This window comes from Gavia stellata, chromosome 34 (genome assembly GCF_030936135.1).
Source record: "Gavia stellata isolate bGavSte3 chromosome 34, bGavSte3.hap2, whole genome shotgun sequence".
Lineage (NCBI taxonomy): Eukaryota > Metazoa > Chordata > Aves > Gaviiformes > Gaviidae > Gavia > Gavia stellata.
Window position 1 is genome coordinate 3405678 of NC_082627.1, and position 27678 is coordinate 3433355.

Genomic DNA, 27678 nt, shown 5'->3' on the forward strand with positions numbered 1-27678 from the left:
CTTCCCCGGGCGCTGCGGGGGGAGCGCGGCGAGCGCTGCGAGGCCACGTGGGCTGTGGTTTGTGCACCTGCAGGCTCCAGCTCCCGATCCGCCCGTGGGGAATAACGGCCCCTCGGTGACAGGCTGAGAATCAGGGACACGTCTGAGGCTCTGGGCTGCATGTCTGCTGCCAGGGCAGGGACAGGTCCCAGCTCTGGCTCCTGCGAGGGACCCACCGTGGGGCTCTCTGGGGAGGGACGGGCGAGCCAGCACTCCTGGAAGGGAGCTCTTCCCCTGGCCAAGGACCTTGCCCAGCTGCTGCTCCCAGCACAGCGGGGTCTGTCGCAGGGGCAGGGGCTGTTTCCTTCCCATCCCGACACAGACCCCGGTGCAGCCCCAGCTCCATGGTTCCCACATCTCAGGGGCAGCTGGACGCTTGCCTCTTGGGTTCTTGGATGAGCCCAGCATAGGAGATGCTCAGTGCTCCCAGTCCCCACAGCAAGGTTCGAGGGGTGACAGACCCATTTCCCCTCCACAGCCAGCTTGTCCCGTGACGATCCCCTGCCACAGAGACCGTGACACCCGCAGCGGGACATATATGTGCCTCATATATGGTCATGAACGGCGCTGGAGAAGTTCATTGGAGGGCTGGGCCGTGTCGGAGGGGAGATAGCTCCCGATAACGTCTAAAAAGGTGCTGCTGCTTCGATTGGCTCCTCCTGCAGCTGGGCCAGCATCTGCAGAGATATAGTCCCCTGCCATTGCCTGAGTCCCCGGCAGCCGTGAGAGGGAGTGGGGCACAGCAGGGCTGTGCCAGCAGGGCAGGAGGCTCAGGATGGGCACAGGAGGACTCCTGTCCCCTCAGGTGCTGTGGCTGCTCCTCTGGGTGCAGCTGTGCAGGGGTAAGTGCCGGCTTCCTTGTCCCACAGCTAGGGACAGTGGGCACCAGTGGGCTCATCGGAATACCTCTGGGAATGGGGTTTCTTGGCATGTGCCACTGAGATGAGGGGCAGAAGGTGCTCAAGTCAATTGAACTTCTGCCTTTCCCTGTGCCTCTCTGGGTGGGAGAGGGAGCTGTGGGTCAGGGGGCACGGGGCTGTACAGGGTTTGCTGGGCTGGTGAGGAGACGGTGCCCTGTGCAGGGCCGGGCACGGTGTGCGGGTGGGCATGGGCAGGGGGTGGTTGAGGTGGGAGGAGGCGCCGCAGGCTGTGGGGCGGTGAATGGCACAGCAGGTCTGCCGATGGGCACCCCCAGCCCTTCGCAGCCCATGGGGAGAAAAGAGACCCCCACACTGCCCTGGGGACAGCCCAGAATGGGGAGGGCTCCCACCCAGGTGCCTGTGACTCAGCCTGGGCAGGGGGGACCTCCAGACCTACAGTTTGGGGCTCTGAACTCTCCTGATGGGTCCCATGTCAATGTTTGAAGGGGCTGCGGAGGTGAGGCTGGAAAATGGTGGCGAACGCTGTGCTGGAAGAGTGGAGGTGCAACACCAGGGCCAGTGGGGGACCGTGTGTGGTATCTCCTGGGACATGGCCGATGCCGCAGTGGTTTGTAGGCAGCTGGGCTGTGGGTCTGCTCTTGAAGCTCCTCAGTACGGACACTTTGGGCCAGGATCTGGCCCCATTTGGATGGATTATGTTCGCTGTCGTGGCACCGAGTCTGCCCTGTCTGACTGTACACACGACGGATGGGGTCAACACGACTGTGTTCACAGTTGGGACGCTGGAGTGAGGTGTTCAGGTAAGGGGCCAGCCTGTTCCCCACCTCTGTGACTGGGATGGGGGAAGGGGCCTGGTTGTGCCCTCAGGGAAACAAGGGTGTACTGGAGAAGGGCCTGGTGGGGCCCGTCACACTGCCGAGCTGGGACTGTCATTGCTGGTTTCCCCAGTCCCTGAGGACACTCCAGTGGGAACCCACCACTGCCTGACCCCCAATGCGGCTCAGCCCACCCTCCATGGGTGCCTGGGGCTGGGAGATGAATGCCCGCCCTGCCCCGCAGTCTCTGTTGGTTCCCAGCTTTCTCCTCCTGTTCACACAGGAGCTATCTGGCAGCACCAAGGAGTAGGTCCCCCCATGGCAGAGGCATCGAGAGCCACTCACACGGCCACCCACAGCCCCAGGGAAGGGCCCAAGGTGGCCGGGGAATTCTGGGTTGTGTTCCCTGGCTAACACAAGTCCCCCAAAGCAGAGGGGCTGCTCAGAGGAGAGGAGCACTGGGCTTGGGCAGCAGAGCAGCGTGGCCTGTAGCTACCTCATTCCTCTTCCAGGGTCACCCCAGGAGAGCCAGCCCCCAGGGAAACAACCCTGTGCCGGCAGTGCTGACCTGCTGCCCAGGCTCTCCTGCCTACAGCCCCTGGCTGCCCTGTGCCACAGGACATTTGCCAGCACTTTCTGGCTCTCCTTGGTGCCAGTCCTTGCATTGGGAGCTTGTATCAGTCCAGAGCTGCTCCTCTGCCCACTCTCCTGCCCTCTGCCCAGCTGTTGGCCAGGGCTGTACATGCCTGGCAGTGCCCTCTGGCCCTGGCTGAGGAGCCCTCCCCGGGTAGGTGCTGGAGCTGGGGGCTGGTGGCGACAGCAACCGCAGGTACGCTCACACGGCATCTGTGCCCTGAGAGATGTCCCATATAACAGGAGTTCCCCAACAGCCCGAGAACCACCCAGGAATGAGGTGCATTTCTGGTGGCTCCAAGGGGTTCTGCAGCCTGGCCCTGAGCTCGGCCGGCAGAGCAGGCTGCAGCAGCCAACAGCTCCAGGGCCCCTCTCCTTGGGCTCAAGTGCTCCGGGTGCTGCAGTGCCTGGGGCCAGTCCTGGGCCGCCCAGGGTCTCCAGGGCAGCAGCAGTTTGTCTGAGCAGTTCCTGCGGCTGGGGATTTGGGAGAGAAGCAAACCCCCAAGTGCTGTGCTGATGTCTGAGGAGCAGCAGGGTGTCCCTGCTGTGTTTGTGCCATCTGCACCCACTGGGAGCTGCTGGGGTCGTTGTGGGGCTCTTTGCCTGCAGCCACCTTGGACATGAGGTGGGATGTGGGCATGTAACTGCCAGGGAGATCTAGGAACGCACAGGAGTTTGGTTTCTTTAGGATTTTTCCAGCTGGTCGGAGGGGATAGTCCCTGCTCAGGACGTGTGGAGATCCGTGATGGGAACCAGTGGAAAACTGTCTGTGACTCAGACTTTGGTCCCAAAGCCGCCAACGTGGTCTGCAGGGAGCTGAAGTGCGGCGCAGCCCTGTCCGTGCCCGGGTCAGCTCACTTTGGAGAAGGTGTGGGTCCCATCTGGGACAGAGAGCTGCAGTGTGCGGGGCATGAACCCCTTCTCGCCTCCTGCCCCAGGGGGTCCCCCAGGGACCAGCCCTGCACCCACGCAAACGATGACGGTGTCACCTGCACACGTAAGGACTCAGGGTGGGGTGTTGAACCCTGCGTGGGAGCTGGGGATGGGGGAGCAGGACAGGGGCTGTGCTGTGCGGGGTGTGGTGACAGAAGGGGTGATGTGGTTGTGTGCAGCCCTAAAAGAGTGCAGAAGGAGCAGAAAGGAAGGCTGTGCCTCTGGCCTCTCCTCCAGCTACGGAGGGTGCCAGAGCACCAATGCACCCTTTCTCATCTTTCTGTGTTTCCCAGAGTACACAGGGTTCAGGCTGGTGAACGGCAGCACGGCGTGTGAGGGGAGGGTGGAGGTCCAGGTGCTGGGGACCTGGGGCACCCTCTGTGCCTCCCGCTGGGATCTCTTGGACGCCCACGTTCTCTGTCGTCACCTCGACTGTGGATTTGCTGAGTCTCTTCCTGGAGGAGGGCATTTTGGGAGAGGCACCGGCCCTGTCTGGACAGACTCATTCCACTGTGATGGGACTGAAGCCCACCTGGGACAGTGCCCAGTGACTGCCCTGGGGGCCTCGCGATGCTCCCACGAGAACGATGCTGCTGTCATTTGCTCAGGTGAGTGCTGGGAAAACACTGCAGTAACTCCATTTGCGCCTCGGGTGTGGCATGGCCATGCAAAGCAGGGGACCCCATGGCAGCACCAGGGTGAATTTCTCCCTGGAGAATACCTGGTTTCACCAGGAGCAATGTGGAGAGCTTTGCCTGCTAGAATGACTGCTCTGCTGTGGGAGAGCTGAGGACGGAACAGAGACAGGCATCTTTGCCCCCCGAGGCGGCGGCTCAGGCCCTGGGGCCACCGCCAGGCCCAGGCTCCTCTGCTCCTGCTGCAGGACAGGCCAAGAACAGGGCTGCAGGGCTTTGCTCCATCTCTCCGGCTGCAGACAGCCCTGACCCAGCCCCACAGAGAGCCCCACAGAGCCCAATTCCCCACCCACAGGGGTTGTCCAGGTGCCCCCAGTAGCAGTAGCACACCTGGGGTGTAGGTCGCAGAGCAGGGCTGGGCTTTGCCCTTGCTTCTGGTCAGCACAAGTCCCAGACTGACCCCCCTCGCTCTGCTCCCTGCCAGGGACAGAGGATCCCAGTCCCCGATCCCCAGGGGTGCAGAGGGGCAGAGACGTGTGGGCTCTGCCTGGTGTCTCAGTGGTGCCAGTGCCAGCGCTGAGGTTGGGCAAGGCTTGTCCCAGCGCTGCCTGTCCCCGGGTAACTGCACCGGCTGCTGCTCCTTCCTGTGGCAGCTGCTCCATCTGGCGCAGCAGGGACCTGTTGGGTGGCTCTGCCCCACCAAGAGCAAAGAGAGTGTCTTGCTCCGGAAGGCTCAGGGACTGGGAAACAAATCCTGTGGAAACGTGCTCCTGAAGCTCCCTGCAGAGGGCTGGGGGCAGGCGGGTGAGCTCCAGGGTGTTGTGAGGGTTCCAGAGCCTGGAGAGGTGCTGCAGATTTGTGGGCTCTCTGGTGCCGCCAAGGGCTGGGGCCTGGCTGCTCTCCGCAGGCTCAGCCGGCTCCATGTCCCTGCGGCTGGTGGGTGGAGGGAGCCGGTGCGACGGACGAGTGGAGATCTTCCAGCACGGGACGTGGGGCAGAGTCCTGGATGACCAGTGGGACGTGCAGGAGGCCAGCGTGGTGTGCCGGCAACTGCAGTGCGGAGAGGCAGAGACAGCCTACAATCCCCCGAAGGCTGAGAGAGGGACGGGTCCCGTGGGGCTGCGAGGGGTCCGGTGCGCAGGGCACGAGGCCAACCTGACCCTCTGCAACACCTCCCTGCCTGCAAGTGCACCAGGAGCAGGGATTGCAGAGGACGTGGGGGTCGTTTGCTGGGGTGAGTGGCACTGCACGGGCCCCCCAGGCTCTGAGCTGGGTGGGCACCAGCCCCTGATGGCAGATGGGGTTTCTTCCCGCTGCAGGGAGCCGGCAGGTCCGGCTGGTGAATGCGACTGGGCGCTGTGCGGGAAGAGTGGAGATCTACTACCAGGGCAGCTGGGGGACCATCTGCGATGATGGCTGGGACCTGTCTGATGCCGCAGTCGTTTGCCACCAGCTGGGCTGCGGAGGGGCGGTGGAGGCAGTTGGCTCTGCTAAGTTCGGGGAAGGCTCTGGTCAGATCTGGCTGGATGGTGTGAACTGCTCCGGGGCCGAAGCTGCCCTCTGGGACTGCCCGGCAGGGTCCTGGGGGCAGCACGACTGCGGGCACAAAGAGGACGCAGGAGTCGTCTGCTCAGGTCTGTGCTGGGAGCAGGGGCATGAGGCAGGTGCCTGGGGAGGCCGGGACGTGGGGAGAGCCGGGAACCGCTAAGGCTGTCCCTGGCTGTCCCTGAGCTGCTGTCTGAGTCCGTCCTGGGGACACCCATGCACAGACGCCCTCGGTCCCACTGCGGGTCTCTGGGGAGCTCAGCCATCCCCAGCAGTTAACGGGGAGGGCAAGGATTTCTGTCCATGCTTGCAAGGGGCAGTTGTTAGCTGTGCCCCTGCCTGGCTAAGGGCCTGGGGGGTGAAAAGGCTTCTCTACGCCCACAGCCCCACACCAGCCCCTTCCCCCTCTGTGCCTTTCTTCCAGAGTTTGTGGCCCTGAGGCTGGAGAACAGCAGCAGCTGCTCCGGGCGCCTGCAGGTTTTCTACAACGGGACGTGGGGGAGCGTTTGCTCCAACTCAATGACTCCCGAAACTTGGTCGCTGGCATGCAAAGAGTTGGGCTGCGGGGATGGAGGGTACCTGGCTACACCCCCGCTCTACCACAACTTCTCTGGTCCCACCTGGTTGGATCGTGTGGAGTGTGGGGAGAGAAACAGCTCCTTCTGGCAATGTCCCTCCGCTCCCTGGCACCCGCAGTCGTGCGATGACCTGCGAGATGAGACCCACATCACCTGCAATGGTAATTCTGAGCTACCTGGGCACCAGCACCACCTCAGCTCCAGTTCCCTGCTAGGCACAGTCAAGCGTAGGGACAAGGCCCACAGGGGCTTTTGCTTTGCGTGCCAGACCCTGCTGCTTCTGGGGACACAAATGGGACTTCAGCTCTCAGAGCCACTCACATTCCCCAGGTTCCCTTTGGGGCTGAGCTGTCAGGGTGCCCCACATTGCCCTGCGTGTCCCCTGAATGACCAGGGTTCAGCTGCTGCCGTGAGTGAGGTGGCACGGGGAGGCACGAGCAGAGCTCAGCCCCACTCTCTGCTGCATAACCCCCTGCAGCACCCCCTTCAGCCCAGCATTTCCTTCTGCAGGGAGACGGCCAGAAACACCCCCGGCCCTAGGGACCCTGTGCCCTAACTCCACAAGCTGCACAGGTAGCTGCTCCTCTGCATGCCCCTCTCACCTGGCAGGGCTCTGCCTGCTGTCCCGCTGCCCTGGGAGCTCTCTCCCTTCTCCAGACAGGGAGAAGATTCGTGCCGTGGGAGGCGAGAACAGCTGCTCAGGCAGAGTGGAGATCTGGCACCGCGGCTCCTGGGGGACGGTGTGCGACGACTCCTGGGACATGCGGGATGCCGAGGTGGCATGCAGGCAGCTGGGCTGTGGCCCTGCAGTGTCTGCTCTGAATGAGGCTGCATTTGGGGAGGGGACAGGCCCCATCTGGCTGGAGCAGGTGGAGTGCCGGGGGACAGAGCCGTCTCTGCAGGACTGCTGGGCTCGGCCTGGGGACAGCGGTGCCTGCCGGCATAAGGAGGATGCTGCTGTGAACTGCTCAGGTGAGCGGAGGGGCTGAGACCCCTCACAGGGTTATTGGCAAGGAGCCGGGGCAGGTGTTTACGCTGCTGGGTCCCATCATGGCCCCAGAGATCCTGAGAGCAAGGCCATCCCTGCAGATTATGGCAGCCTGTTCCCAAGTGGGCAGCAGCTTCTGTGGGGCTGGATGTCCTCCAGCGTCTGCCCACAGGGCTCTGCAGCCCCCCGGGACATCTCCCAGGCTGGTTGTGCCATCCTGCCCACAGCCCAGAGCAGGGCCCTGGGCTCTGTCCCAGCCACCCTGAGCAGCCCGGCAGGAGAGGCAATTTGTGAGGGATATGTCAGGGATGTCTGCACGCGTATGCACGCGTGCACACGCACACACATGGCATGTGAGAGAGGAGGGTCCCTGGTACCCTCACACACATCCTCTCAGCCCAGCTCTTTCTCCTCCTCTGCAGCTGCACCCAGGATGGCAGCACCAACCCCCCGAGCAGGTAACCTGTCCTCCTCACCAGCGTTGCGACTTCTCGGGCTCAGGCTGTGACCCAGAGCCAGAGGGAAGGGGATCCTTGCTGGGGTGTGAAGCTCCCGAGAGGAGGCACTGGGTAGCAGTGGAGGGGGTTGGGGAGGGCTCTCATTTTCCCATCAGGGTGGGAGCTTTGCCATCACTCACCCCTGGGGTTCCCTACCCCCGCTGTAATGGGGGTCAGTACTGGGGTGCCCTGGCCCCCCACCTCTCCCGAGCCTGGTGCTGCCCCTTCTGTGTTCCTGCCCACGCAGATCCCACGCGGGGCCGTCCGACCGGCAGCAGGAGTGTCTCATTGCCCGTCATCATCTGCATCATCCTGGGAGCCCTTCTCTGCCTGCTCCTGGCCCTCCTGGCAGGGCAAGTGCGAAGCGCCAGGGCTGGGCGCAGAGGTGGGTCCTTTCCCCACGGTCCCAGGGGAAGATGCCTCCTGGCAGGGCCAGGGGTGCTGTGGGGTGTCAGTGAGTGGTACAGGTAAAGCTGCGGGGAGGAGAGAGTGTGCTGCCTGCTGTCCCAATGTCCCATTGATGGGCTGGCCATGGGCCGTCGGCAGCAAGGCATCGTAGAGAGAGTGCAGACGCGGGAGGAGCCAGGGATGGGATGAAGAGAGAAATGGCAGAGCTGGGCTGGGGGAGATGGGAACAGAGGAGAAACAGAGGAGGACATGCCACCAGAAGTGCTCTGGACAGCTCTGGAGGGGGCTCTGTGTCAGGGGAGATGCCAGGAGGAACGTGGGGCAGCAGGGTCCATCCCCGTGGTTTCAGGCCCCTGGGCTGTTCCTCCATCCAACCCTGACCTCTTCTCGTCAGGGTATGGGCCGTGCTATGGTTCCATGGGGCAGAGAGGAGGCAGGTCCAGGGGGAGAGGAAAGGTGGAGCTGCTCCAAGCTCAGCACCACGGACCTGACCCAGAGGCCAGAGGGGCACAAGAGCTATCTCTGAGGGGATGGTGGGAGGGTGTCGCTGCCCCAGACCATCTCCATGGGGACATTGCCCTCACTGAAGAAGTGGCAGTGGGGACTGGACAGTGCAGCGGGGATATGCTGTGGTGACAGCCCTGGGGTGGCCCAGGGGAACAGGGCTGGGGGAGCAGAGCGGGATCCCATCCCCTCTCTGCCTGTCCCTGGGCCAGCCCTGCCTCTGTCCGCAGGCTCCGAGAGAGCTTGGGAGCCCTTCCCTGAGGCCGTCTATGAGGAGATTGGTTACAGCCCAGCTTTGGAGAAGCAGGCAAGGTTCAGCCGCTCAGGTGGGTGTGTGTCCCTCCTGGAGGGCACATGTGCAGGGCTCTTTCCCCACTTCCTCACCCAGGGATGACCCCCTGCAGCCCCCTGACCCACAGTCACTGCAGTGCTGGGGCTGTGGGGGCTGTGGGGAGAGCAGCCAGGTCCTTGGCCCAGGCCAGAAGCTTCCTCCCCACCAGCTCTGCCCGTCCCAGCTGGGGACAGCCCCTCACTGCCTGCCCCTGCATCCTGAGGGCTGAGGGAAGGGGCTGTCCCAGGGCATGTCTGGGAGCCCCTTTGAGACAGGGTTTGTCCCAGGGGAGCAGGGTGAGTCCTGAGCCCTCCTCCCCACTCAGCCCTGGCTCTGTGGGTCCCCCGTCCCCAGCAGCACTGACCATGAGCTGGGTCAGCAGAGCGCACTCCCATCACACCCGCTGCACATCTCGCCAGGCTCCTATTCAGAGGGGTCCCTGACCAAGCTGCAGCCCTACCCCGGGGACAGCAAGGAGGAGGATGGTCCAGGGTCAGCACCAGGTAACAGGGGGCCAGAAGGGGTGGATCTCTCCTCCCTGCAGACGTGTGGGGGACAGCAGTGTCACTGAGTGTCACCGTCAGAGTTGGGGAGGACATGGGGAGTCTTCTGTGGTGCTGCCAACAGCAGTGCCTGAGCCCCATGTCCCTGTGCATCCTCCCGTCCTCTGCTCTGCAGGACGTATCTTCTTACTGTCACCAGCTCCCCTGTCCTTTCAGACATCCCTGTCCTGGCCGGAGGTGACCCAGTGGATGGCTATGATGATGCCAGGGAGGCTTCTGACCCTGGGGAGGATCCTGCCCCTGGACAGGAGGGCTGGGAAATGCCCAGGGCACCAGAGGAGGGAGCAGGGCCCAGGGATGCACGTGGAGGTGAGAGGGAAAGATAGCGCTGCTGGTTCCTGGGGTGCCATCCCTGGTGCTGGATGAATCGCTGTCATACTGAGAGCCCAACCTCCTGGGACAGGGGAACCTGGCCTGGGAGTTTTCCTTGGGGGGACCATGGGTGGGAGAGGGAACTGAAACTCTCAGGACTGCTGAGGAGAAGGGAGGAAGGTGATGTACTGATGAGGAGGGGCACACCTCCCAGAGAAGTGCTGGGGCCCCTGGAGCTGAGGGAGATGCCTGGTGCCTGTCCCCAGAGAGCACGGGCTATGACGATGCTGAAGAGGTGTCTCTGGCACATCCCCCTGAGGACACAAAGGCTGTGACAGCAGAGCTCAGTGCACAGCAGTCCCTGAGCCGCGGGCCAGGAGAGCCCGTCCCTGCCGTGCAGCTGGGTGCAGCCGGGAGGGAGGAGAGGTCTGTGCAGCTGGGAGAGCCGTGAGCACCAGGGAACTGTCTCCCTTTTCCACGGGCAGCAGAAACAGCCGGGCATGTCCTCCATTTTTATTCCCCTGCTTTTACATGATTCTTATTCTTTTATATGTTCTTATTAAAAGGCTTTGGGGTTAGAGCCAGAGCTGGCGTTTGCCTGCCCAGGTGTCGGGGTGTCTCCCTGAGGCTGACTGGGGGGAGCAGAGCACAAAGACATGGCAGTGGGGAAGGGGCACGTCTTGGGGACAGTGGGCTCAGGGTCAGGCTGTGGGGCTGCAAGAGCTCATGGTCCCTGGGACATATTCCTGCTGATAAAGACATTTCCAACCTGTCAGCCACAGCTCTCTGCAAGGTCCCGTGATGCATCCCAGGGGGAGCACCCACCTCCTCACCCCGGGGTTCCCCAGTTGCTCTTTCCCCTGGCCCCGCCTGGGCCACACTCGTGCCACAGACCAGAGGTCATGACAGAGCTGCTGTGTTGGGGTGAGCTGTAGCCCCACAGAAGGGAGTCCTAAGGTGGCTGTGGTGCCTTGAACACCCGAGCCAGCCCCAGGGGGGATCACAGCCCATGCATCACCTCCCACAGTGGTCCCTAGAGTTTTCCTGCTGGCAACCCCTGGCCCCAGAGCCAGCCCCTGCATCCCCAGCCCTGGGCGCATCTCTCCCTGTGGAGATGCAGGGCTGGAGCCTGCCCCAGTGGGAGTTTCCCAGGGGATGGAGGCTGTGTTTGCAGTCCCCATGTATGTCATCCACCACTTGGGGGTCTCACCTGGTAACGCTGCTCTCCCGTGGGCTTTCCACAGCCGTGCTGTGCCCAGCGTGGGGCAGCAGTGCAGAGGGTTGAGGTCTCACCACCACAGACATTGGGTGGGTGCTTGGGGGTTGCAGGAGCAAGCACAGGTCTGGGGCACAGTGATGATCCTGCATTGCTCTAGGGAATGGACCCAGCCTGCAGGGCCAGACCGTTCAGGCCCCAAAATGTCATGGAATGGGCTCTTTCTGCTCAGATGTGCTGCCACCTCACACACACCCAGGGCCGGTGGCTCATCTCCCCGAGGAGGAGGAGGAGGAGGCAAACCTCTGCCAGGTTCCAGAGTAAGGGAGAAACCTTATAACTGCAGAGGGCAATGACAGCAGGGAGGTGGCACAGGACAGGCGCTGGGCTCTTCTCCACAGTACCCACCTGGGGTGGCTTGAGTCCGCAGGTCAGTGCCCATACTGGCACCCACCGTCATGTTCAGAAGATATCCCCACCCCCACCCTCCTTCTTCTTTGCTTCACTTTTATACCTTATTTCTCAGAATCTGGGCCCACCGTTCCTGGGCCTGGGCACCCCTGCAGTGAAAGACCATGGCTCACCACCCCATTGTGGTTGCAGGTTTTGCCAGGGGAGCAGCCAAGGCACCATGTCCTTGCCCTCCCGGTCTCTGCACGGCTGTGCACTGGCCTGTGCCTCCCTGTTCCCACCAGCATGGGGTGGATGGTGACACCAAACCCCCCAGGAACAAGAGGTGGGCACTGGCCCCACCAGTCCCACCTCTGCAGGGCTGTGCCTGACCTCGGGAGCTCCAGGTTCCCTGAGTCGAGGCTCTGCTCGAGCAGGGGGTGATGGCAGAGGGAAAAGGACCTGGAGACAGGGTCAGGGTAAGGAATGTCACTCTTCAGCTCAGACACCCCTACCCTCTGGCACCGACGGCTGCTTCCCACGTGGTATGGGTTCTCCACCTGGAGACAGGATAATCTCACACCCGTCCCTCTGGAAAGCCACGGGGGAAGTGTGGCCCTGGTGCCGAAGGACACCTGGGCTGGACCAGCACCCTCACATCCCATCTCTCAGTGCAGCCAGGAAGGATTGCCAGCACCCAGGGTGCTGCTGATGTCTATCCCCTCCCTGAGGGCCACCCCTCACCTTCCCACAGGGGCTGTGCTGCCAAGCAGGGACCCCGGCTGGTGTGTGGGTGGGTCTGTGGTGCAGGGCAGTGACCTGCACTCAGGTCCAGCACAGCTGCCTGCCTCTCCTCTGGGAGGGGGCTCAGCAGAGGCAGCACACACAGCCCTCCTTACCCCATAACCAGGCCCTGGGAGGGCAGGGCAGGCCCACAGCACCTGGAGAGGAGCAGAGCCCCAGCTCCAGCCCTTGCCCAGCTGACCCTGGCGAGTCAGAGCAAAAACACCCCTGAAGATGGAACCCGGAACCTCTTGCGTGGGAAACGGGTGCTCTTCCACTGACCTACACCCCCTTGACAGCTGCCAGCAGGCGAAAAACTCTCCTCCCATGACATATCTATGACAAGCACAGCCCTCTTGTCCCCTGGGTGCCCAGGGACCCTCAGCAGAAAACAGCATTTGAACCCTCCTGAGATGGGGGAAGTCCGGACTGCCTCCGCACTGGGGCCTGATCCTGGCACGGGGATGCACTGCCGAGCATGGCCCCTTCACCGTCTCTGCAGGGTGATGGGGCAGAAGGCGGCTCTTGCTGCAGGCACCGCTCCCACCCTCTGGCCTACCCTGAGCCCCCTCTGCCACCCACGGAAACAACCCTCTGTGTCACAACTGTCCCCAACTCCACATCAGGAGCAGAACAACAGGGTGAGGGAAAGACCCTCCCTGGGATGAGGTGCCCCCACGCTCTGATGGCACCCCAGGGCATGCGGAAGGGGGACATGGGGGCAGAAATCTCACACCCCCCTCATGCAGGCACCAGGTCTCCCCTGCACCCCTCTGCCCCCCAGCACCCCTGGAGATGGGGTGAAGGGCAAACTTCCATCTCCCTGGGGCTGCGGGTTTGGGTTGGGCTCAGGGACCTTCCCATTCCTGCAGCACTGAGCACTGTCCTGAGGGCAAAGCCGTGCCCTGGGACAGCCCTGGCTGGGGTCTCTGGGGCAGGGTGGGTGCGCATGTTCAGCTGTTAACTGAGAGGTCGATGGATTGAGCACACACAGGGATGGTGTCCTCGCGGTGCTACAGCTGGGACCATTGTCTTGCCCAATGCCATAGAATTTTCCCCACGGAGGCCCTGCCTGGCAGAGAGGGTTTGGGGGAATCCAAACCAGAGCACAGTCACTGTGAACTTCTGGAGTGGTTGAGTGGAGTGAAGGGGATGGACTACTCGTCTGTTCTGCTTTGCACACATGGCCCCAAAGCTCAAGAACAACCTCGAAGGACTTTTGGAGCAGTGATAGCTCTGCAGACACCTTCCCTGTGGCTAAGCATTTTCAACCTCGTGCTCAAAGCTGGCAAGACAGTAACCTTGCTTGGACGGATGGTCTCTCCTTCTCCCTCCTTCACTTGTGCTCAGTCAGGACAAAAGCCAAACTTCTCTGAAGGAGAATCCCTGGGGAACTGGCTGAGACATCAGAGCTGCAGGGGTCTAGGACATGCCCATTGCTTTGGGACTATAGTCCAGGATGTGCCATTCCTTGGCCTGACTGGCTGACCTGGGAGAGGCTGAGACTGGAGACAGAGGGGGGTGTGCTGTGTTGCCATCATCACTGTGTTCCTAATGGTCAAGCAGGGTTCCATAGCAGCAGGAGGTTGCAAGAGGGGACCCCAGCATCTTGTTGGAGCTCATGAGCAGGTCTTTCTTCCTCTGGGCAGGGACTGATGGCTCTGAGGGTCTGCATCTGGGCTAGACAGTGCACTCTAGTGTGTGAGCAGGTTGGGATAAGGCAATGGGGGAAAAACTGAGACACTTGTGCTGTGGGCCCTGGGTCTGGTGCTGAGGGGATGGAAAACACAGACACATGTGCGATGTCAGGATGTGCAGAGGAAAGTAAATTTGGAGAGGTAAAGTGACATCCAGTGTTTGAGCTGGGGCTGTTGTGAAGACACTGTGACAGTTGGTGACCTTCTGTGCAGGACTCCAGGCAGCCACTGCTGGCATTTCTGTCCCGACTTGTGCCCTTGCAGCAGGAAGGAACTGATGCAGAGGGATGTTCATGTGGGGCCCCAGAGGGATCCCCCTGTGCTGTGTATGTCCCAGCTGATGCCCAGAGAGGAGCACATATGTATTTCACCGATCATTGCGGCAGGGGGCAATGGGGGCCAAGAAACTCTGCTTAGGACAGCGCATGACTAAACAACACTGGTGCCCAGGCACTACAGTGGATGATCCTCAGCACGGCTTTGTCAACTGTCCTGGGCACATCAGAGGTCTCACTGCGACAGACACCTGGAGGGAGGATGCTGCCTTTCAGGCCTCAGCTCCAGGGAGTGCCTCTCCCTGGGACTCAGGGGATGGCGGCCTCTGGTCTGCAAACTGAGGAGCAGGTGAAGGTGTGTGAGGAGGGGAGCAGTCAGTGCAGCATCGAGAATGGCAAAGAGGAGAGAGACAGGGTCCTTGCAGAGACCCCGCAGAGGAGAGATCCCGGTCACTTTGGAGCAAGGAAGTAGGGACAGCTGGAGACCACCCCAACGGAGCACTGACTGGAGAGTCCTGCCCAGGGGGAGGCTGGGGACTTGTGCTGCTGGAGGAAGGCTCCTTCTAAGCTGCAGATCTGCAGCTGCAGAGCAGGGACTGTACTCTGGCAAGAGGTGAAGGAGCAAGCAGGGCTGGGGCAGGCTGGAAGAAGGCAGATGGGCTCTGCCAAAATCTAAGGGAGAAAATCATTGCTGAAGCCCGGGGTTGAACCAGGGACCTTTAGATCTTCAGTCTAACGCTCTCCCAGCTGAGCTACTTCAGCCCTGCCCCAGCAGCCCTTCTCCCTCTGCCACCCATGCCAGGCCACAGGCTGACACACAGGAGGAGCGCTCCTCAGGAGGCTTCCCAGGGAAAAGCTGTGCCCAGCCGCGGGCAGAGGGAACCTGGCCTCTCCCTGCCTCCAAGGCCAGGTGGGCTCCAGGTTTGGTGGAGGCCAGCTTACACTGGGTGTGCCAAGATGTCTGAGGGCCTTGCACAACCGTGACAGTGGCAAAGGCAAGTAGGCAGATGGGGCATGTGCAGTTGTAAAGGCTGAGGGTGGAAGAAGCGTGGGGCTGGTGGAAGACCTTGTCTCCTTCCCCATGGAAGGTGTCCTCCCACCCTTTTCTCCCTGGCTCAACTTACCTCCTTCGTTCCCAACACTTCTACCTCCTCCTCCCTGAGCAGTGCAGGGGGATGGGGAGTGGGGGTTGCAGTCAGTCCGTAACCGTTCCTCTCTGCATCTCCTTCCTTCTGACACTTCTCCCATGGGGTCCCTCTTACCGCTACAGTCCTTTGAGACAAACCTGCTCCAGCATGGGCTCTCCTCAAGCCACCATTCTTCCAGGAAATAGCCAACATCTCCAGTGTTGGGTTCTCCACAGACTGCAGGGCTTACCTTCTCCACTGTGGTCTTCTCCAGGGGCTGCAGGAGACTATCTGCCCTGGCACCTGGAGCACCTCTTCTCCCTCCTTCTTCACCAGCCTTGGTGTTTGCAGGGCTGGTTCTCACACTTTTTTTCCCTCACTCCTCTCCCACTCTGGCTGTTGTGTCCTTTCTTAAATACACTTTCACAGAGGTTCCACCAGCTTCATTGACGGGCTCAGTTTTGGCCAACGGTGGGTCTGCCTTGGAGATGGCTGGAACCAGCTCTGTCTGGCACGGAGGCAGCCCCTGGTCTCTTCTCACAGATGCCAGCCCTGCAGCCCTCCTGCTACCACAACTTGGACTGGGACACCTGTTGCGTTAAAAGGAATGCAGTAATAAACAAGTAATAAACAAGCTCCTAAAATAGCACAAACAATTCCTTTACCCTTACAATCTTTAACCTTCTGTTCACTCCTGCACTGTTGAATTCGCTCTATTATTTTATTTTCATTTTTCCAGAATTTCTGGGCCCACTCTAGTCCCCAATGGGACGGCGCACATTTGTATTTTTGTAGTAGTTTATCCATGGCAATCCTGCCCATGACACCAATTTTTACTGTCACGTTAAAAGGAATGTAGTTTCGAAATTTGTCTGTCAGAGTCCCAGGACTTTCACTGACCCATTTACCAGAGCCCCAGCAAAAGGACTTGCACTGAGCAGATGCACAAAAATCGAAATTAGTTATTTTATTGAAAGCGACAGAAACAGATTCGAGATTGCCATTGATAAATTCACTAACTATAATAGTGCTACTAATTAAGGTTAATATTGCTAGCAGACTTGATAGTAATACAAGAACCTGGGGATAACTTTCACCCAGAGGGTGAGAGGCGCAGCGCTTACCCAGAGAGGCGTCCCTGCCTGGGGTGGAGGAAGAGAACACAGCCCGTCGACTGGTGCGTCAGGCGTTGAAGTTCTTCTCTCCCACCTTAACAATCATTTTCTCCATCTTTTATCCCCAAAACTATGAGTTTCCCCCCCCGTATGTGACGTGTAGCATGATTTGGGTGGAGAAACGAGTGCTATAGTCATATAAGTTTAGCATGACCTCTATAATCTTCATTAGCATATGCAGGGGTGTGAGGTGTAATATGCATTTCACCAGTAATGAGGCAAAAGTCAGTTATCGGACATGAAGCCTTTTCAAAGAAACAAAGGACCCCTCACATTCCTGTTATTTTACTGTCTTTGCTGACCATAAGCAGGGCTGTCCTGCCTCCATGGGGCCCCCTCCTTATCTGCATCCTGTGTTAGCCAGGCAGGTCTCCACTCCCCCGGGTTGCACAAGAGATAGCAAGGGCAGTCTTAACTGCTCTTTGTGCACAGGAATCCCACCTCATTATCCAAATTCCACAACACCAATGCACAGTGTAAATTGTTGCCTTGCTGAATGACGTCCCCTGCTCTTCCCTCGTCAACAAATGCAATTTCCTTACTGGGGGGGAAGAGAGAGAACTGAGAAGGCCTTGATGCTGTGCAAACATGGTTCAGCAATAGCTACAACACCGGTGTGTTGTCAACACTGTTTTGGTCACAAATCCCAGACACAGCACCATACTGTTACAAATCTGTAATATAAAAACTCATCTACACAATGTATGTGGGTGAGCAGGCACGTCTTTATTGCAGCGCTGGACGCACAGGGGATCGCTCCTCCTAGTGTACATGCCTAGCTTCTCCGCTACCAAAGTTATATACAATCAAAGTATACTTTATCCCGTGAATATGACAGCCTAAGTGAGCCTTCTTTGAGCTCTCCCTGCTAGGCAGCATGGCTGCATGGCAGTGATCTCCCCTTGAGCTGGGACACCTCTCACGGTTACTCCTCGAGGTTGAGAGACCTCTTAGCAAATTCAGATCTTTGGTAAGTGACTGATATCGCACAAAACCTTAGTGCACTAAGATTTGGTATTGGTAGCTTTGAATCATTGTTATATCCTTTGTGCAGTAAGCAATTGAGTGAGCCTGGCCGTCAAACACGTTACGTTTCAAGAAAACCACTTTTGCCGATACCTTTGGCAGTGGTTCTTTAAGCAGTCTAAATTGCCCATCCACGACAAATTGGTGTAGTCAGCAGGATTCTGAATGAGGATCTGCGACAGGAGACCTTATTGCAGCCATGCAATATATAAAGGAGGCTTATGAGAAGATGGAGAGAGACTTTGTTCCAGGGCCTGTAGTGACAGGACAAGGGGCAATGGTCTTAAAGTAAAAGAGGGTAGATTTAGGTTGGACATAAGAAGAAATGTTTTATGGTGAGAGTGGTGAGACACTGGAACATATTGCCCAGAGAAATTGCGGATGCCCCATCCCTGGGAGTGTTCAAGGTCAGGTTGGATGGAGATTTGAGGAACCTGGTCTAGTAGAAGGTGTCCCTGTCCATGGCAGGGGGGTTGGACTAGATGATCTTTAAAAGTTCCTTTCCAACCAAAACCATTCTATGCTTCTATCAGTCTATGATTCTATGACAGTATTATTACCAGCTTCCCTCTTGTTAGCATCAGGCAGGTGAGTAGAGGTGCAGAGAGAGGAGAATAGTCAAGGGCTGAGAAGACAGGTACAGGGGAGGGCACCATGGTGGGGAGCTTGCAGCAATGCCGTGGTGTTGTCATTCAGGTCTTGGCACACAGTCCCTGGGCCCCTTTGAGAGGCCTTGGGGTCTCTGCCCCACACCAGCTCTAGCAGGGCATGGCTCTCCTGGAGGTTTGCTGCTGTGTTTGCCTACTGAGTGGAGTTGTGTTTGGCATCCGGGCACCTGGCATGGCACTAAAGGCTTTTTTTCTTTTAATGGCATTAAAATGAGAGCCCTGAAACAAAAGTCTTCAATGCAGGGATGTGGATGTGTCTTAGCTTTAGAGTGACTCGAGCTTCAGTGAGTACATTGGAGAGAGAGAGACCAGGGTCTCCTCCTGGGGCACTCCTTGGTTTGATCAGCTCAGGGGGACACTTGACAAGGCACATTCAGGTGCCCTGAATGTCTGGTGTGATTGGGGGTGGCCAAGGATATCCCCCTTCCCCCTGTGGCCCTCAGCTGATGCTCAGGAAGGACCTGGGTATGCTCAGAGATTTTCCATCAGAGCTTGCAAACACTTGCACATGTCTTGGGCCACCTCTGGCACCTTGATCATCACAGAGTATCTGTATGCGAGCACCTGAGTCCCTGCTGAATAAAGGCAAGGGGCTCAGAGCAGGGGCTCACACGCTGGCAAGTCTTTTGTGCACACCCGAAGTGAAGCAGGAGGATTCCCAGCTCCTCTGGGTCTGTGGGGTGCATGGGGGGAGTCGAATTGTGCTTCAACGTGAGGGCTTCCTGGTCAGGCGGAGATGCCTGCACCGCCTCAGATGAATCCCTGCCCTGCACAAGGGAAACCAACCCCTCCCTGTCCCTGTCTGTGACTCCTTTTTGTTATGGGTCAAGAATGTTGGTGTCCAGAGGGGAACATTGACACCTGTCATAGAGAACCACACTCGGGTAGGAGAAACCATGCTGCTGGAATCAGTCTCTCTCCACTGTTGGTGATTACTTGAGGTGATGTTGCAACACATTCCCCAGGGGTGACCCTGCTGCCTTTCAGGAGCTGTCAGCCCCAGAGCTGCAGGGACATCTCCAGTGAGTCCAGAGTGGGCAGAGAAGGTGCTGCCTTGGTCTGGACCTCTGCTGCTGAGCTGGGCTGGGCTCCTGGGACGGAGGAAGCTCATGGCAAGCGGGCAGCAGTGCAGAGAGACAGCTCTGCCCAGGAGCAGCTCCTGTGCAAAGCATAGCAGGGCTGAGGGCACTGCCTGCAGGCACCGAGGGGAGAGGAGTGAGGCAGAGAGAAGTTCAAGGCAGTGTGGAGTAGGAGGAGGGAGGAGAGCTTGTTGTGCGACAAATCTTCAGACTCTTCACACGGTAATTGTCTGTCCACAGGGCAATGCACAAGGGTATCCTGACGGGATCTCCAAATGCTGGCACAACGCACAGCTTACAAGATCTATAAGTACAACTATCACAACATTTCTACCGTAGAGGTGAAGGACGTGCTCCAGAGCAGGGATTCCCTGCACCATCAGAAGGACAGGGCGTGATGGCTGCCTTTTCCCGGGGATGGCTGCAGGGGTGCAAAGCCATTTGTGCAGCCAGGGCTGCCCTGGGCTGTCCTTCAGAGGAGGGTCCTTGTGCCCCAGGGGCCTGTGTACCAGGACCAGGATCAGTAGGTCTGCTAGGAGCCTCTTAAAGTGCGTTTAGCCACTGCTCTGCCTGTGGACAGCACCACCTTTTCTGGACCCATCAGGGTTGCTCTGACCTGCGCTTTTCCAGCTGCAAACAGGTACATGCACCCAGGCACTGCCCTGCAAACAGGCAGGTTTCTGTAGGACCAAGGTGAGTGCACAGAGGTTGGAATGGGGTCTGTGAGTGCTGACAGGAAAAAGACATGGCACAGGGAAACATCTCCGAGGAAGAAAATCTCCAGGCAACAGGGATACAATCAGGGAATGAAAAGAAACTAAAACCAGAAATGTTGTGGGAGGGAGAATTCAGAAAACTCCTGATGATCCCCTTCAATGCAGACCCCTTCCTCTGAGCAAGCCCCCTGGCCTCCTCTCCCACCCAGCACAGCCTCTGCCTTCAGGGCCATGGGCTCCAAGGCATGAACCACCTCCTCTGCAGCCAGAGCTCCAGCGGAGCCGAGGTGCAGCTCTCCAGCCATGTGCCCAGTTCCCTCCACAGAGCACAGGGGCTGAGAACATCTGCCCAGCAGTGTTGGTGTCTGGGAGGTGGTCTGAGCAGTTGAGAAAGGGCAACGCTTTCCTGAGTGCCCGGCTGCCTCTCCCCCTGCCTCTCTCAGCCAGACCCTCACTGTATTTCCCCACATTTCTCCTATTCTCTGTGTTATTGTTATTTCATTCTTGCTGTCAGGCTCTGTGGGGATGGGAGTTCCAGCTGCAGAGTCACACACTGATCTTGTGGGTCCTCCTGTGCAGGTGTGTCCATGGAAATGAGGTGTCCCAGCTTTCACTTGTGGGGCTGTGGGCAATGCAGCCTGTGGGGCTGTGGAATGAGCTGGTTTTCCCTTAAATAGATACAATAATTAGAACATTGGCTATCTCCTTGGGGTGTCCTTCCAAGCTGTGAGCTGCCCTCAAACATGCAAAACTTTCCCACAGCCTCTTTCTGTTGTCTGAAAGCTCCAAGGGAGCAGCACAGATATGCTGCTTCTGAGGAAATGCTGTTGGGTTGGTGACATGAGCCATGTGTGTCTGTGGCTAGAAGTGGGGTGCTGAGACCTTGAGAAAGGGTGAGGCATTTAGTGGTCTGCAGTGGACCCCTCTGCTCTCAGCATCATCTGGTGGCTTTTATCAGTATCATGAGAGTGCGATCGCCCTCCATCTAAGAAAGTTGGAAGCCCAGGGTAGTTGGGAACCAGACCAATCAGCTCCCACCACTAAGCCACAGTGAATCCCTTTGCCTCTCATATCTCACAGCCGGTCACTCCGAGTGCAGGAGAAATGCTCATGATTTCTGATTTCAGAGGTCACTCACAGGCCATGAAGGGGGAAGCAGGTGAAAATCCCCAAAGCCCTACAACTTCTTTCTGCCACTCACATTCTTTAACGCTGGGAGTGCAGATGCTGACAAGCCCTTCTGCGTTATGAGTGATTTTATCTGACATACTGTGAATATCAAACCTCGCCCCCCTGCCATGGTCCCATATCCCCACTGCAGTGGGGCTGGGCTGACTCCTCAAGAGACCATGGGCAGAGGCCCTGCTCCAGCACACATAGCCGCAGAAAATGAAGCTGAAGTCAGGAGGCAGAATGAAGGTTTCTCCCAAAGAAGGGAAAAGGGTGGGTGTATGGCAGTGGGAGGGTCTATGAGAAATGTCTTTCGTTTTGCTCAGAGATGTCTCTGGTAACTTGTCACTGCCTTTTCCTCCTTGGACAGGCCCCTGTGTCCAGAGGAAGCAAATGTGCAACAGCAGTTCAATGACGAAGTTCCTCCTCCTGGCATTGGCAGACACACGGGAGCTGCAGCTCTTGCACTTCTGGCTCTTCCTGGGCATCTACCTGGCTGCCCTCCTGGGCAATGGCCTCATCATCACCACCATAGCCTGCGACCACCACCTCCACACCCCCATGTACTTCTTCCTCCTCAACCTCTCTTTTCTCGACCTGGGCTCCATCTCCACCACTCTCCCCAAATCCATGGCCAATTCTCTGTGGGACAGGAGGACCATTTCCTTCTCAGGATGTGCTGCCCAGGTCTTTCTGTTTGTCTTCTTGATGTCAGCAGAATGGTACCTCCTCACCTTCATGTCCTATAACCGCTACGTGGCCATCTGCAAACCCCTGCACTACGGGACCCTCCTGGGCAGCAGAGCTTGTGTCCACATGGCAGCAGCTGCCTGGGGCAGTGGGTTTCTCAATGCTCTGCTGCACACAGCCAATACATTTTCACTACCACTCTGCCAAGGCAATGCCCTGGACCAGTTCTTCTGTGAAGTCCCCCAGATCCTCAGGCTTTCCTGCTCAGACACCTACCTCAGGGAAGTTGGGCTTATTGCTTTTAGTTCTTTTCTACTTTTGGGGTGTTTTGTTTTCATTGTTCTCTCCTATGTGCAGATCTTCAGGGCCGTTATGAGGATCCCCTCTGAGCAGGGACGGTACAAAGCCTTTTCCACCTGCCTCCCTCACCTGGCCGTGGTCTCTCTGTTTATCAGCACTGCCATTGTTGCCTACCTGAAGCCCAACTCCATCTCCTCCCCATCCCTGGACCTGGTGCTGGCAGTTCTGTACTCGGTGGTGCCTCCAGCAGTGAACCCCCTCATCTACAGCATGAGGAACCAGGAGCTCAAGGATGCCCTGAGGAAACTGATTCCATGGACTCCTATTTAGCAGAAGAAGCATCCCAACTCTCCACAAATGACTCCCGGGGTATTCTACACCAGTCCTGACCTTTTTCTTTCTTCTCTTTATTATTATCATCATTATTATTTTTTTGTTATAATGTTCCCACAGTAGTGTTTGGATTCTTCTTACTTCTACAGAGGGATGAACCCCCTCTCTCTTATCTGGAGCCTCTATAGAGGTGTCCAATGCTTGTTGAGTCTGAACCTGTCACGACTGCTCTGTAATAAAATGGGATCTCTTCTGTGCTGTGTGTTAACACTGGATTGGTTTTCCAATGCTGGTGTCAGGAGTAGGCAGGAAAAAGGGCTGTTGCTCAGGGTTCTGCATGACTGCAGGAGCAAAAGCCTCTCAGTCCCCTTGTGACATTCTGGAGATCATGGATTGGATTTAGGACTCCCCTGTCAGTGCCTTGTGCCAGTGGAGGCCATGACTGGTCACTGAGTGACACACCCAAGGCTGTCACATTTTGGACATGGCAGACACCATTGTTCCCAAGGGGAAACTGGAGCTGCCTGGAGATCCCCCAGGCTCTCCGGGGACAGAGGGTGCTCAAGGTGGGCAGTGAATGGAGCCCCACAAAGGGAGAGAGCAGCCAAGGTGGAGTCACCAAAGGTGAAGTGCTGAATTGGTGTGTCCACAGGGAAACAAGGACTGTGCAATGCCAGAAGAGACAGCGTGGACCCGGCAGCATGGGGAAGGGAGGCTGGAGAGTGATTAATGTCACCCTCACTCAGTGGAGTCCCACTCATCTCTGGTGCTGATGCAGAGGAAGGCTGTGGGTCACTTCGAATTGCTCTGTCAGGGCTTGCAGACACTTGTACATGTCTTGGACAGCCCCGGCACCTCAAATGCCACCAGGACTTTTGTGTTGTGCTGGTTTTGGCTGGGATGGGGTTAACTTTCTTCATAGCAGCTAGTATGGGGCTGTGTTTTGGATTGTATGGGGCTGTGTTTTGGATTTGGGCTGGAAACAATGTTGATAAAGCAGGAATGTTTTAGTTACTGCTGAGCAGGGCTCACACAGCACCAAGGCCTTTTCTGCTTCTCACCCTACCCCACCAGTGAGTGGGCTGGGGGTGCACGGGAAGTTGGGAGGGGACACAGCCGGGACAGCTGACCCCAACTGACCAAAGGGATATTCCATACTATATGACATCATGCTCAGTATATAAAGCTGGGGGAGGAAGAAGGAAGGTGGGGACATTCGGAGTAATGGCGTTTGTCTTCCCGAGCAACCACTACGCGTGATAGAGCCCTGCTTCCCTGCAGATAGCTGAACACCTGCCTGCCGGCGGGAAGTGGTGAATGAATTCCTTCTTTTGCTTTGCTTCTCCGCGCGGTGTTTTTTGCTCTACCTATTAAACTGTTTTTATCTCAGCCCACGAGTTTTCTCACTTTTACTCTTCTGGTTCTCTCCCCCACCCCACCTGGGGGGAGTGAGTGAGCGGCTGTGTGGTGCTTAGTTGCCAGCTGGGCTTAAACCACGACAGTCCTTTTTGGCGCCCGACGTGGGGCAGTATAGAGACAGGGTGAAGGAAAAGTCCAGGAGAGGGGATAGCGGTGGGTTGTTCCTTGTAAGGCCCTGTCAGTTGTAGCAAAGTGAGAGTCCATCAGGTACATCAGCATCACGCGGCCATCGAGTGAACCAGAGCATGGGGGAGGGCAGTGGAGATGCCGGTCATGGTGACATGACTGGGAGCTCAGGTTTGTCAGGGGGCAGCAAGGGACAACTGCTCTGGAAGGCACAGGAAGTTGGGAACCCAGGGGTATCCCCAGGTGAGCAGGGAGGGGGCTCACCAGCCTGAGCTCCCAACAAGGGAGCAGGACAGGCAAGGGGCCTCACAGCTGGAGGCAGTTCAGAGTCCAGATCATCTGGCAAGGTTCTGATGAGGGAGCAGGTCCAAGGTGAAGCCAGGAAGTTGATCCACAGGTTGGGGTCAGGATGAGGCCCAGTAAGGGATACTGGGGTCAAGCACAGCCCAGAGCTGCCTCCTCCCCAGCAGGACCTCAAGCAGAGGAGTGTATCTCCTGCACCTCTCCCACCTTGTGCCCCTTCCCTTCTGCCTGACAAAGGGGCTGAAAGCGACTGTGCTGTGGCTGTGGAAGGTGGTGTGCAGAGCTGGGTAAGGTGAAGGCCCTCCTGAGTGCCCGTCTGTCTCTCCCTTGGCAGGAGGATGACACTGTTGCTCCTTGTTTTCCCCACCTGTGTCTGCTGCTCTTGTTCTAGCTCCCGGGCTCTCTGGCATGGGGCGTTCAGTTGCCTTTCAGACACTTAACCCTGTGGGTCCTGCCATGGAAGTGTCTGCATGGAGGTGCCCAAGCCCTCTTCTAACCTGTGGGGCTCCAGGCAATGCAGTCCATGAGGTCTACGTCTATAGCCTACAGCATATGGCTATGAGGCCTACGTCTCCTTTAAACCACACAATCACAGAATCACAGAATCACTGAGGTTGGAAAAGACCTGTAAGATCCTCAAGTCCAACCGTCAACCAAAAAAAAACCCACCACCATGCCCATTAAGCCACGTCCCACAATGCCACGTCCACATACACAATGCTACTGTCTTCTTGTGGGAGTTCTTCCAGGCTGTCAGTTATCCTCCAGAAAACAACAGCTCTCCCTTTGCAATAGCTGTGATATCTGTGATATCTGTGATATCTTGGTTTTGTCCTTTGAGTCAGGGGATTTATGCATCACTCCTTCTTGGTCACTTTCTCCATGGCTGGGCTAAGAAAGGCAGAGGAGTTGGGAGATGTGCACTTGGAAACCGCACTCCTCCTTTTTTAGCACACTACAGTTTCTCTTTTGGGAGGAACTCACGAGTATGACTGCCTTTTAGCTGAGAGCACATGGCAGCAGAAGTCTTATGAGCAGATCAACTCTCCTGACTGCATTAAGCCACACCTCCAAGGCTCACAACTTTCACTGATAGCAATGGAAATGCTTTCTACCCCTGCAGAGAACACCTTCCCAGGGGGATAGGGTCATCTAAGAGGTAATTCAAGGTAAAACTAAGCCCCTCTGCCCCACCTCATGCTGTAGAGACCAGCGTGGGAGGAACTTCCTCTGGGGATGAACATGGACATCAAAGCTGGTCACCTCCATTCCCCATAGAGTGACTGCAGAAAGAGGACAGGCACTACACTGACGTGAGGACAGATTTTGTCTCATTGGAACAATGACCCCTAGAATGGGGTGGGTCACCCCTGACTTCACATCCCGAGTTATCTCCCAAGGCTTGAGTGGGAGCTGGTGGAGATCAGCACAGTGGTTACAGACACAGTTTTAGGCCCAGAAGTCCAACAACCTCCAACTGCTGGAAAGAGGGAGTCTGCTGAAGACCATCAGATAGCACTGGGCCAAAGAGAAGCTCTTGCCAGTCCTGGGCAGGCAGTGTTTTCACTGCAATAACAAAGTCTACAGGAAGTCCAGTGGACTAACTGATACCCAGAGACAGACTTCTCTTGCTAAATGCTGTCAGAAGAGTGCTTTGTACAAGGCAGTCTTTGTTGGGCTCTGGATTGTGCCATAAGTCACAAGGAACCAGATCCCTGAGAGTGAACACACAGGATATTTGAATGCAAGTGCATGGCAAAAATGGCTGATTTCTGATTGTGTTGCACATTCTTTATCACCAAACGCTGACTAGGTTGTTACGATTCTTACAGTACCTGGGAGACTACTGGCAAGCAAGCCACTGAAAACCTCTCAGGAAGCATCATTAGTTCTCTCTGCTAAAGAACAGCCCTGCATGCTGTCTTCTGCTCAGCCTGGAGAAGGGAAGGCTGTCCCAGGGGAGATACCGTCCCTGTCTACAGCTGTCTTTTGGGATGATGTAGAGGAGAAAGAGTCAGACTCTTCTCAGGTGTGCGCAGTGAAGGATGAGAAGCCATGGGGAAAAGCTGGGACATGGGAAATTCTGACTAGACTTAAGAGGAAAGAATCTGCACTGTGAAGTCTATCAGGCACTGGGAAGAGGCCCTCAGAAAGGCTGTGTGATCTCCACAATGCAGGTAGTCAAGCCTCAACTAGATGTAGTGCCACAGGGGTTTTTGGATAGTAATGGGTGACTACCTCATGCAGGGGACAGAGGCACCCATCTGTCAGCCCTACCAACCATCCAGAGAGGTTTGCTGCTTGCTGCGGATCAGGGTCCAGGATGTTGTGATGGAAAGTTCAAAGCTCGTCTTGCGTTCTGACTACTACCCCCTGCTCTTATTCCAGGTGGGCACAAATGACACTGCCAGGGCAAACCTGGACAGGATCAGAAGTGGCTACAGAGCTCTGGGGGTGGTAGTGAAGGGCCTGGGGGCCCAGATGGTGTTCTTCTCAATCCTGTTGGTGAGGGGAAGGGGTGTGAGCAGAAAAGCTCTAGTAGGACAAGTTAATAATTAACTGCGGAACTGCTCTGGAGGACATGGTTTTGGCTTCTACGACCATGGGACCTTGTCTGCAGACCAGCGCCTGCTTGGGAGAGATGGGATCCACCTCACTAAGCAGGGCAAAGCTATTCTTGCCAACAGCCTGGCTGACCTCATAAGGAGGACTTGAAACTGAAGCGGGGAGGGAAGGAGTAAAGAGCAGTCCTCTAAGGGAGTGACAGACAGGATCAATGAGCAAAGGGCGTGGAGTGATGTAATGGGAAGGGATCACAAAATCAACAAAATGGCCTCAAGTAGGGTCACCTCCAGCACTTTCAGGTAAGCAAGAAAATGCCTACAAAGCACCATGAGGGAGAAATCTCTCACACCCTCTACAAGAACTCCACACGCTGGGTTACCTCTCTAAAGCATCTGTACTTTAACACATGTAGTACAGGGCACAAACATGAGGGTTTAGAGATCTGTGTGCAGCTGCAGGGCAACAACCTTGTTGCGATCATGGAGACATGGTGGGATGGCTCCCACATCTGGAGTGTTGCAATGCAGAGAGAGAGGCTCTTGAGGAAGGAGAAGATGGGAAGACGAGGACGGAGAGTTGCCGTTTACATGAGAGAACAGCTGGAGTACATGGAGCTCTGTCTGGGGATGGATAGAGAGCCAAGGGAGAGCTTAAGGGTGAGGATTAAAGAGAGGACAGGGTGGCATTATAGTGGAGGTCTGCTGTAAGCCACACGACCAGGAAGAAAAAGTATGTGAGGTCCTCAAAGGACAGGTAGGAGCAGCCTCACATTCGCATGGTCCTCATGGGAGACGTCAATTACCGCGATATCTGCTCGAAGGACAACACAGCAGGGCATAAGCAGTCCTGGAGGTATTGATGATAAATGCCTCACCCAAGTGACAGAGGAGCCAATGAGGAGAGGTGCTTTGCTGGACCTCCTCCTCACCAACAAGGAGGGGTTTGTTGGGGATCTGAA

The 27678-nt window shown here is 57.3% G+C and overlaps 2 protein-coding genes and 1 non-coding gene across 3 annotated transcripts; 2 read left to right on the forward strand and 1 right to left on the reverse strand.

The window, feature by feature from the left end:
- The first annotated feature begins 2998 nt into the window (after positions 1-2998).
- On the forward strand, positions 2999-11202 carry LOC132320280 (antigen WC1.1-like). Its single transcript, XM_059832553.1, has 12 exons — positions 2999-3236; positions 3595-3909; positions 4844-5170; positions 5256-5570; positions 5906-6220; positions 6570-6632; positions 6717-7031; positions 7792-7929; positions 8687-8782; positions 9207-9290; positions 9507-9659; positions 11111-11202. Exons 1-12 carry the CDS (start codon positions 2999-3001, stop codon positions 11200-11202), a joined length of 2451 nt encoding a protein of 816 aa, XP_059688536.1.
- A 3510-nt stretch (positions 11203-14712) lies between these two features.
- On the reverse strand, positions 14713-14785 carry TRNAF-GAA (transfer RNA phenylalanine (anticodon GAA)). The gene has a single exon. It is a non-coding gene; the product is annotated as a tRNA-Phe (tRNA).
- A 6604-nt stretch (positions 14786-21389) lies between these two features.
- LOC132320281 (olfactory receptor 14A16) lies at positions 21390-22304 on the forward strand. Its single transcript, XM_059832554.1, has one exon. It carries the CDS (start codon positions 21396-21398, stop codon positions 22302-22304), a length of 909 nt encoding a protein of 302 aa, XP_059688537.1. The 5' UTR covers positions 21390-21395.
- The last annotated feature ends 5374 nt before the right edge of the window (positions 22305-27678 follow it).

Coding starts and splice junctions, on each gene's coding strand:
- LOC132320280 (XM_059832553.1), top strand. CDS start 2,999: ATGTGGGCATGTAACTGCCAGGGAGATCTAGGAACGCACAGGAGTTTG. Junction 3,910..4,843: donor TGCTGCTGTCATTTGCTCAG/GTGAGTGCTGGG, acceptor TGCTCTCCGCAG/GCTCAGCCGGCTCCATGTCC. Junction 5,571..5,905: donor CGCAGGAGTCGTCTGCTCAG/GTCTGTGCTGGG, acceptor CCTTTCTTCCAG/AGTTTGTGGCCCTGAGGCTG.
- LOC132320281 (XM_059832554.1), top strand. CDS start 21,396: ATGACGAAGTTCCTCCTCCTGGCATTGGCAGACACACGGGAGCTGCAG.